A 10501-nucleotide genomic window follows, 5' to 3' on the forward strand; every position below is an offset into this window, starting at 1 on the left:
GTACGGGGCTGTGGGCGGCGGGAGGCCGCGGCGGCGGCCGGACAGGGCAGCTGCGCCGTGGTTCCCGCCGCAAGACCGGAAGCGTTTTTTCAGCGGCAGCAGCAGTAGTAGCAGCGACGCCAGCAGCGGTGGCCCCTCGCCGTCTGTCGCTTCCGACGATCCCGACGACCCCGACTTCCTCGGCGTTCCGGTAGGTCAGAGGCGGAGGCGCCCCGGCGGTCGAGCCTCCAAGGACCGGCCGAGTCTGATCGTGACCCCACGACGCCTGAGGCCGCGAGCTCGGCCACCGCAAAAGTGCAGTACCCCCTGCGGCCCCCTCGGACCGCCGCCCTTCCCTAACGGCAACTCAGGCTGTCTCAGCCCGGACCTCAGTGCGTGCAGCCAGGCCCGGGACGGCGGCGAGCTGGGCACCAGCGCCTCCCTGTTCAGCAGCCTGGCCTCTCCCGGCGCCGGCCCCTCCGCCTCTCTGGATGCGGCCTCCGAAATTCGGAGCGGCTTCCACCTCCCAGCAGCATCCCCAGACCCAGCACCCCTCCACGGCTTCCAGGAGGCAGCAACAGGAGGAGGCAGGTTCACCAGGTTGGCTCACCAAGCCCGTGCCAGCCTCAGGTCAGCTCTCTTTAATCTTATGGACTCTGGAAACCCTGAAGATTCTGAGTTTGGGGCAGATGGGAGGAATATGAGGGAGTCTTGCTGTGAAAGGGAACCGGCTGGGAAGAGCCTGGAGAGGCCAGGTTTATCAAGCATGGGTAAGAAGAGGGCCACAGACCAGGACTCCTGTCAAGAGATTGGGTCTCAAGGGGCTGCCCAGATGGACTACGAGGAGGCAGATGGTTGCAAGAACTGTATTGTACCTGGGGAAATCAACAGACTTGAGAGAACTGGGCCTAGGCGAAAAAGGAAACTTCAGGAAACAGTAGAAACCTCCCTTCTCCATTACCACCAGTTTAAGAAGAGCCAAAAGATGGAAGAAGACTCATTCCTCACCCAGGACCTGACTCATTTACAGAATACCTGCTCTTGGACCAAAGCCAGGGCTTCCTTTAGTTTCCACAAGAAGAAGATGGTGACTGCTGTGTCAGAAGTATGCAGCAGCCACACCATTGCCAGTTCCCTCTCTGAGTCCCTCATATCTGAATATTCAAACCCTCCTGTTATGAACAGAACAAATAGTGCTCTGTCTCCTTGGCACTGCTCTTCCATGTATTTGCTAACCCCCTTAAAGACACTACATGTCACAGACAAAAAGGCATCTGACGCTGAAAAGGTTTACGGGGAATGCAATCAGGAAGGTCCTATCCCCTTTAGCTATTGCCTTTCCACAGAAAAATTGGAGTGCTGTCAGAAGATTGGGGAAGGGGTGTTTGGAGAAGTGTTTCAAACAGTTGCTAATCACACACCTGTTGCCCTAAAAATTATTGCTATTGAGGGACCAGATTTAGTCAATGGAGCCCATCAGAAAACTTTTGAGGAAATTCTGCCGGAGATAATCATCTCTAAAGAGTTGAGCCTCTTGTCTGATGAGGTATGCAACCGTACGGAAGGCTTTATTGGTTTGAACTCAGTGCACTGTGTTCAAGGATCTTACCCTCCTTTGCTCCTCAGAGCCTGGGACCATTATAACTCAACTAAAGGGTCTGCAAATGACCGGCCTGACTTTTTTGAGGAAGACCAGCTCTTCATTGTACTGGAATTTGAGTTAGGAGGGGTTGACTTAGAGCGAATGAGAACGAAGTTGTCCTCCATGGCTACTGCAAAGAGCATCCTACACCAGATCACAGCATCCCTCGCAGTGGCAGAGGCGTCACTGCACTTCGAGCACCGAGACTTACACTGGGGGAACGTGCTCTTAAAGAAAACCAGCCTCAAAGAGCTCCAGTACACCCTGAATGGGAAGACAAGCACTATCCCCACCCGTGGGATACAAGTCAATATCATTGACTACACACTGTCACGGTTGGAGCGGGATGGGATTGTGGTGTTCTGTGACATTTCCATGGATGAGGACCTATTTACAGGTGAAGGTGACTACCAGTTTGAGATCTACAGGCTAATGAGGAAGGAGAACAACAACTGCTGGGGCGAGTATCACCCTTATAACAATGTGCTCTGGCTCCATTACCTCACAGATAAGATTCTGAAACAGATGACCTTCAAGAGTAGATGTAACACCCCTGCCTTGAAACAAATGAAGAGAAAGATCCAGGATTTCTATAAGACAATGCTGAGCTTCAGCTCTGCCACTGACTTGCTTTGCCAGCACAGTCTATTTAAGTAAGCCAGAGGTGACTTATTGGCCCAAACTGAGAGGATACTGGTCTTAAAGCCCCTGATGCTATTTTCAATCTCCATCCCCAGAGCAGAGTGGAATCCCCTTCTAAATGTTTCTAGAAATTAACAAATGTTCTTTAAAAATAAACTATGCATGGGAACAAATGATTACAATTTATAAGCCCTCTTTCTGTCAGCAGAGTCCATTCTGTAAATGCCTTCCCATATATTCATTTTTGAACCTTGGCATTTCATGAATCTGAGCAAAAAAAAAAATTCAGGAAAGCCAAAGACCTCAACTTTCATATTGATCAGAGCCTGTGGTCGTAGGTATCATAAGGGAACCATACTGCAGATGAAGAGTCAACTGAGAGCAAAGGGGCTTTAGCAAAGCAGAGACAGAGACAGACTGGAGGGGGGAAAGGAAGATGGTAAATTTATAGGGAGAAGTGCAAGAAATAGCTCATGTGTATCAAGCTTATTTGACAGTCACAAAGAGAAGCAGAATTTATCACTTTTTCGAAGGAAAAATAAATGTCTCTATTGGTATTAAAAAGGTTTGAATTTTTGCTTATTTTTCATCAAGGGAAGGAAAACTGAAATGTTGCTTTAAGAGCTGAATGGTTGATATTTCTTGTGAACATGACTGGCAATTTACTCCTAATGTGTTCCCAAGTTAACTAAACTTGTTTTTACTCCTTTCCTAGAATTCTAGTTTTATACCTTTGAGAATCCACAGTCACTCTGGAAAGAGATGTGATCGCGATAAAAAAAAAAAAAAAAAAACCTCTAAGTACCTGAATCTTTGTCAGGTTTTTCACTCTTATAAATTGGAGATCTCGTAATTTGATTGGAACACAAATTTGCAGCTGGAATATAGCTCCAAAGAGATTTTCCCCATGTATCTACAAAATAAAATCAGAGAGTGGGAAATCAAAACTGGTGTTGTCTTGCCACCTATAACTTTGCAATAATAAGCATTAAGCACTTACATTGAAGAGGAATTCTTTGTAGACAGAAAGCCCCTGGCTTGGGTTCATGTACATCACTGAAGGTCTGCAAATGAAAGGATACTTGTTAGGCCTCAAGGCCCCCTTCTTTCAAATGAGCCTGAATGCTACCAATTGGATACACTAGGACAGAGGGCACCATTCAAGAAGAATCAAAGCTGAATATCAAAATGTAAAGTGGTGGTAGGGCAGTTCAGGTAGAAATATTTGAATTCTGTACATTTGGGCTGGTTCTGTGCCTGATTGTTATTCCCCGGTGGCCTTACTTTTCCCCTTCCTTACTTCCCAGTCGCACAGCTCCCTTCCCTCCTTAGCATTACGTCAGTAACTTCAGTTGGTATTAAGACCAGTTGGCACTGTTCCTCCTTTGATGGCTACCATGGGGTGTCTAGGACCCAACTGTTCATGCCCTAGCGATCAGCGGGAGCCTGGTTTTTAAGCAGCCTCCTGTCAGAGATGGGGAATGCCCACATCCACCCCGACCACCTGAAGCTGCAGGTTTTGGCCCCTTGGAAGTACTTACTTAGGAAGAACTGCCGTGAAGGCACGCTTGAATTGAAGGCTGTGGCTCTGTGTGATGGAAGACTTTCTGTCATTGAAACTAGGAAATAAGAGTGTCAGTTCACAGCACACCCACTTTGTATACAGCTGCTTACATACCTTGGCTTCTCAGGATCAGGGAGGGTCAGAGAAGAAAAGACGCTTGAAGATAAGTAATTAGAGTGCAGAACATTTGCTAGAAGATCATACTTGGAGAAACACTGATTTAAAAAGGGTTTGAAAACCTTGACAATAATGACTTTTGGGGCCAAATAATTTTTTTGTGAGAGGCCATCTTATATACTGTATGCTGTTTAGCAGCATCCCTGGCCTCTATCCACGAGATACCAGAAGCATTCCCTCACCCCACAAGTTGTGGCAACCAAAAATGTTTTCAGGCATCGCCCCTGAGGGGCAGAATCATCCCCGTTTGAGAACACCTCGCCAGCACTATACCCAGACCCTACCCCCAAAACAGAAGTTTTGCAGATGACAGAGCTTCTCCAAGTTGAATGAACCAGGAATAGAACTTATGTCCAAGGCTCATTTACTAGACTATACCATAGTTTTGCTTTGTGTGTCAATAAAAGGACATTTTAAATATAACAAGAAGGGAAAGGCAAGTCACTGCAGGAGCATAGATTCCTCCTGTGGGTTCCCTGAGGCTCTTCTTCCTGGGCAGTGACAGAGCCATAGCTCTTACACACGCACATGGGAGGGAGACTTCTTCCAGGGCCACAGCCTGGGCCTGCAGTGACCGGTACTACTTACTTGGTGACCGTCACAGTGATATTGGCTGTCCTGTTTGGAAAGGCATTCTCCTCTAGCTGCCAAACCACTGAAAAGTTTGCCTATTAAAAAAAGAAAAAAAGGTCACTTGATTCCTCTCTACCACTCACAATTCAAACTGCCTCCCCATTCAGAGAGTGGGAAATCAGACCTGGGAAATAATTCATATGCCTCACATTTGTTTTAGCACAGCGTGCTTCCACATCCATTATTCCACATAAGCCTCGCAATGTCAATATGGAGTAAGCAGGGCAGATGGCGTTATTCCCCTTTCACAGTTGAGGAAACCGTTCAGAGCTTTCCCACAGCACAAAGATCATCAGCGGCAGACGAGGGACTCAGAACTAATAACTTTGGGTCTGCTGCTCTTCCCATACTACTCCCAACTTCCCTCTGCTGTACTGGGGGGTGAGTCAACAGTTTGTGGCTATATCCCCCGCCCCACCACTCCCTACTTTGAGAGCAAACTTGGCAGCTCTAAGCTCTGCTGTGGATTGACTGCAGTAAAGGGAAATGTGGAGACCACAACCAAGATTCAAATGAGACTGGGATGTAGGAGACACCACCTCCAAGTAAGTGAGAAGAGTCAGCCAACCCAGACACTCACAGATGACCTCTTGAGTATAGGGTGACCAATCCTGCAGTTCATGACCAGCACAGAAGCGTTTGGCTTAGGGTCATCACACTGAATGTCTGGAGAAGGAGGCTGTTAACACAGAGAGAAGATTCTTAAAGAGCAAGAAAGGAAGCAGTTTCCTGATACCAATTTGACAAACATTCTCTGATTTTCTACATGCCAGACATCTGCCAGGAACCTTGGGACACAAATCAGACTTGGTTTCTGTCTTCCCCCCAAGCTGGGCAGAAGGTATCAATAGTAGGTGGTTGAGGAATTTAAATACAAGGCCTAAGGAGTGGTTCTGTGAAAGGTACAAGGAAAAACTGTATTGAAAGAGGTAAAACCCAACTAGGAGGAATCTGTAAAGTCTTCAGGGGGAAGGAGACATTTGAAGTGGGCGAACTTATCATACTGAGATGGGCTGAAAGGCTCGCATGAGCCCTAGCACTGCCACACAACCCTTCTCAGCCAGGGTTCTTTGCCTCGACCACTGAATATGGAAGGTGATTTCAGTGACAATTTTCTTAATTCTCCCAAGGATAGTGAAGCACTGGTTCCACTCTAGAAGCTTATGAGATAATTTCATTATTTTCATATAATGGATGCTGTCCTAGCCCAAATAGCCTAAGACCCTAGGGACAAACGTGTAGCCTGACAAAGCCAGGTTTATTGACTCCTTACAGTGAGGAAAACTGCATTGTGGTGTCTCAGCAAACAAAAGCAAAGGCAGTTATCACAGGGTGCTGGGGAAGGGTGGAGTTCAGGTGATACAGAAGTAAAATGGGCTCTAAGTAAAGCAGGGTTCTGTGTAAAAGGGTCCATCAGCATCAGGTCTGGACCCAGGGACCCATTCCCTTGGAAACTCTTAGGGATTGTAAAGTTGTGTCCGGAAATTCTTTATCTGAAGTTCTGCACCCCAGATGGAAAATGAAACTGCTTCTCTTCAAAGTGACTTACATCCTCTAGTCAAGTGAAATGGTTTCATAATTATAGATAGAACTTCAAGCACCAAAGTTTTCTGATTGCCTATGATTTTAGAGAACGTTTCTCAGTGTTAAAATACTTCACAGCTGCAGGATGTCCTTGGGAGAAACACTGTTTCCTGTTATCTTGCAGCGAGCTTCCAGTCTGTGACCCGAGGCCCGCGAGTGGCAGAGCAGACTCTCGCTTTCCCGGTGCAGGCTCACGTGCTAGAGATTTCCCTCTCAGAACCCTGGTTAAGAAAGGCTGCAGGCAAGAAAGAGTGACTGCAGAACAGCAGCACTGAAGGCTCTGTAGGCAGAGAACGGCGTGACTGGACTCCCAGTACAGCATGTAGTTGGACTGGAGGAGATTCATCTCATTCATAATCATTTATTGGACGGACCAGAATGAGCCTGGAGGCAGGGAGACCAGTCAGGAGGTTGCCATACAAAAGCAGGTATGCAAGGAGGCACAGCTATGAGTGGCATGTTTCTTTGTTACCTTTTGTATCCTCTTAAACTGGAGGTTTCTGGGGTAATTCAAATGCATGGTCGTCATGTAGGAATCTTCCCCAGAGTTAGTGAGGTTAATGTTCATAGTCAGCTCCTTGGTGAGACCCACCACCAATTCCTGCCTGCACAGTGTAGGCAAATAGATACATGTTACCAGTTTATTTAATCTGTGAAGACCTCAAAGCAGTACAATAGCACATTCTTAACTAACTCCTTAAATTACCTAAAGGCTACATTTAGCCTAGATTTTCTTCCCCCTCAGCATAAGCAAATGCCTGGACCACCACACCCACCTCAGTTGCTGTGTGAGATGATAATGGCTACCATGGTGCTAACCATACGGCAGAAACTGTGGTAAATGCTTCGCATACTGAATTAATCCTCATAATAACCCTGTAAAATAGTATGGTTACTCTCCATTTCCTAGAAAAGGAGACAAGCCAAAGAGAGTCTAACTAACTTGCCTCAGGTCTAGCATTCTCAAAAGAAGGTTGGGAAAATTATATTTAAATCCTCTTTCTACTACCAATTCACTGCAACCCTAGGCAAGATACTTCATTCTCTGAAGTTCATACATTTCACATATACTTAGAGAGTACTTTCTCTGTGCCAGATACCCTGCTCAATACTGGAGATCAGCGGTGTATGAGACAGATACTGCCCTGCTTCTTTCTTGGCCTCAGCTTTCCCATCCACAAAATCATTCAGGCCCTTCCAACTTGAAGACTGGTTTGAAACAGTCTATTCAGACTGGAGAAGAGAAGACTTGGGGATTTGCGAGAGCTTCCTTCAGTCTGCTGAGGTGCTGTGGGGCCCCAGAGTATAAAACCACTATCCACAATCGAGATGTACAGAAAAACATATTAACAATACAAAGAAAATCTCCTAACCATCTGAAATGTTCAAAAACAGGATATGAAGCTCTGGGAAGCAATGTGACATGTGTTTTGTTTTATACTGTTTTTGTTTTATCACAGCTGAGAAGAGAATAGGTAGCTAGAGCTTGCTGTGTGTGGAACTCCATTTGAGAGACGGCAAATGCCTGTGTAAGATAGTAGTAGTGGAGATAGAGACAAGGGATTGAAGCCAGATATGGTAAGGCCACGCTTGCAACCAGAGCAACAGAGAGAAGGATCAAGGATGAGTCCTGAATTTTCACCTTAGATGACCAAGTGGTGCTATTCATGAGGGAGCGAACACTGGAGGAAGACCAGAGGGTGGCTGTTGACCAGATGAGTTCAGACAGGGTATAATGAGGGGTGCCTATGGCATAACAAGCTAGAAATGTTGAAACATCAGTTGGATATACTATTCTAGAGCCCAGGAGAGAGATCTGGGAGCCGCTGGCATATTTCGCAGGGGTGCTTAACCTGAGGGCCAGGGGCAGCTTCAGAAGGCCCCAAACGCAAACACTGATGTATGCACATGTGATCGTCTAGGGAGGGTCTGTAGTCTTCCTTAGGTTCTTTAGGAGATCTATGTCCACAAAAAGGTGGGAAACACCGACATATTTGGATGCTAAGGATTAGACTCAACAATGCTTTTGAAAAAAAGAAGAGACTGATTACTATTTACACTAGGGGGCGATGTAGGGCCAGTTGTGCGTGCTATATATACCACAAGGCGTTGGCTGGGGGGTAAGTCCTTGGTGTAATTCATTCCTGTTGGAAACAGCTGCATCTGTTTACTAGGCTGGACTCCAAAGCACTCAAAAGTCTTCAACTGGGTCCTCAGTAATTGAGATGGGCTAAGCCATGCACAAGTCCTACAAATGTCTATGAAAAGGCTTACCAGGACTCAGGCAACAGTGTTCTTCCCCACAGATGCCTCCTCTGGCCAACAGGCCATCAGTACCACGTTCCAAATATAGCACTAGCGGCCAGGGAGGGTATTTTAAGACCATCACATGTCCAAAGCCAAACTCCTTATCTCTTCCTCTCCACCCTGCCTTCCAAAATCATTTTTCTAAAGGCTTCCCCAATTCGGTTCTTGGCATTGCCGTGATTCTCGAGTTCATGTGACCCAACAGGACTTTTGCAGTAATGGAAATAGTCTACATCTGTGCTATTCAAGATCACCAGCCATGGGTGGGTGTTGGGCTTGAAATATGCCTAGTTCAACCGAGGAACTAAAATTTTAATTAAATAGCCAAATGTGACTAGTAGCTACTGTACTGGACAGCAAAGTTCTAGATGCTCAGGGTGAAATGGTGCAAGCTGCCTTAGACCCTTCTCTTTCTCTCACTCCACACATCTAATCTGTCATCAAATCCTGTGGGCTTTAACTTCACAATATAACCACCTTCAACTGCTACCACTGTGGTCCAAGTCACCATCACTTCTCACCTGAATTATAACAGATCCTTACTATCTCCCCGCTTACATCTTTGCCTGCAGTCTACAACACAGCAGCAAGAATGAGCCCGATAAAATGCAAGATCCTGTCATTCCTCTGGCTTCCCAGTTCACAGTAAAAGCCCTTCTATATAGGGCCTCAGAAGCCCTGAATAACCTCTCTCTCTGCCCCGACATTACCTCTCCCTTCCTCATTCTACTGCAACCACACTGGTGTCCTGGCCATTCCTCCCACCTCCAGCCATGCTCTCATCTCAGGGCATTTGCAGTTGCTCTTCCTGCAGATGCCCACACAGTTCATTCCTCACCCTCCTCGTGTGTGCTCCAAAACATCACCTCAGTGAGCCCTTTCCCGACCATTCTAAAACTGTCACCCACCCCTACCCAGCACTTTCTCCCACTTTCCGTGCCTTTTCTTCATATACATATCAATATAAAATTTACCTATTATCTTCTCCTCCTAAAACACCGGGAGGGCAAGAATTTTTGTCTATATTATTTGCTGATGTATCTTCGACATGTAGAGTGCTTGGCACAGGGGAGATGCTCCATAAATATTTAATAAATTAGTTAAGTAATTTGGTTAAGAGGTGAGCCAAGGAAGAGGCTACCTCTAACTGAGGTAGTCCTAGGAGCAAGAAACACTGGGTTATGAAAATAGCATTATCCAGGGTGTCAAGAGACCTAGGTTCAAGTCCACCAAATGACCACTGTGACCCGACACAGTCCTTCAACTACTGAGTCTGTTCCCTAACCTATAAAACAATAATAGAAATCTCTTGCCTCCCTCCTGGTGTGGCTGAAGACCCAATGAGATAATAAATGCAAAGCCTTTGTGGGCCATGGGGATGGGTCAATTTTGATGAGGGCTTTGCCCAGGTAAGCCTTCAGAAGGAAGATAATTGCAGAAACTATGATGACTGGATCCAACTCACTGAGAGGTAGTGGTGACCATCTGTAACTCAGCAACACAAAACAACTTATTCTTGCAGTTCTTCTCATAGGGCAGCTGTAACCAAACAGAGAGAAGTGGGATCAGCCCAGGGACACCAACATCCCCAGTAGCTTTGCTTCATTATCTTCTCCTTAAGACACACTTCTCCTTCCTTAGACTCTGAGAAGTACAGGTACAAGGAAGCGAAGGCTGATAGGCTGGGATTGTGCCTATATGGCCGACAAAGCTGTGACTGTGACATTCCTCGACCTGTCAGGGGTGGGGAGTGTGCATGGTCTTACAACACAGGTACACCATGACTCAGGCCTCTGGTCCAGGTAAAAAGTGGGGTGACCTTCATGGAATGGTGGAGGTGCCTGTCACATTTATATCATGTGAATTAAGCAGCAGTGCTCACAACTCACTAATTTGAACATTTGAAGGAGGAAAACCTAAGTGAAGAGAAGCTTCCTTAGTCCTTTTAAAAGTAGAGACAGGAACAGCAGGAG

General features: G+C 46.4%; 2 protein-coding genes across 2 annotated transcripts in view; one reads left to right on the top strand and one right to left on the bottom strand.

Annotated features, from left to right (window-relative positions):
- HASPIN (histone H3 associated protein kinase) overlaps window positions 1–2439 on the top strand; it is a 2496-nt gene extending 57 nt beyond the window's left edge. The window contains 1 exon segment of the mRNA XM_040641178.1: window positions 1–2439. This exon segment is cut by the window's left edge and continues 9 nt beyond it. Within this exon segment, the coding sequence (XP_040497112.1) occupies window positions 1–2278 (2278 nt within the window). The 3' untranslated portion in view covers window positions 2279–2439.
- Window positions 1–10501, bottom strand: part of ITGAE (integrin subunit alpha E) — a 68882-nt gene that overhangs the window by 8401 nt on the left and 49980 nt on the right. The window contains exons 20-27 of the mRNA XM_040639841.1: window positions 9994–10067; window positions 6694–6826; window positions 5218–5316; window positions 4593–4672; window positions 3805–3882; window positions 3264–3327; window positions 2968–3176; window positions 1833–1885 (exon numbers count right to left, since the gene is read on the bottom strand). Coding sequence (XP_040495775.1) covers window positions 1833–1885; window positions 2968–3176; window positions 3264–3327; window positions 3805–3882; window positions 4593–4672; window positions 5218–5316; window positions 6694–6826; window positions 9994–10067 — 790 coding nt within the window. The remainder of the gene's footprint in view (window positions 1–1832; window positions 1886–2967; window positions 3177–3263; window positions 3328–3804; window positions 3883–4592; window positions 4673–5217; window positions 5317–6693; window positions 6827–9993; window positions 10068–10501) is intronic.

Source organism: Ursus maritimus, unplaced genomic scaffold (assembly GCF_017311325.1).
Source record: "Ursus maritimus isolate PB19 unplaced genomic scaffold, ASM1731132v1 scaffold_24, whole genome shotgun sequence".
Taxonomy (NCBI): domain Eukaryota; kingdom Metazoa; phylum Chordata; class Mammalia; order Carnivora; family Ursidae; genus Ursus; species Ursus maritimus.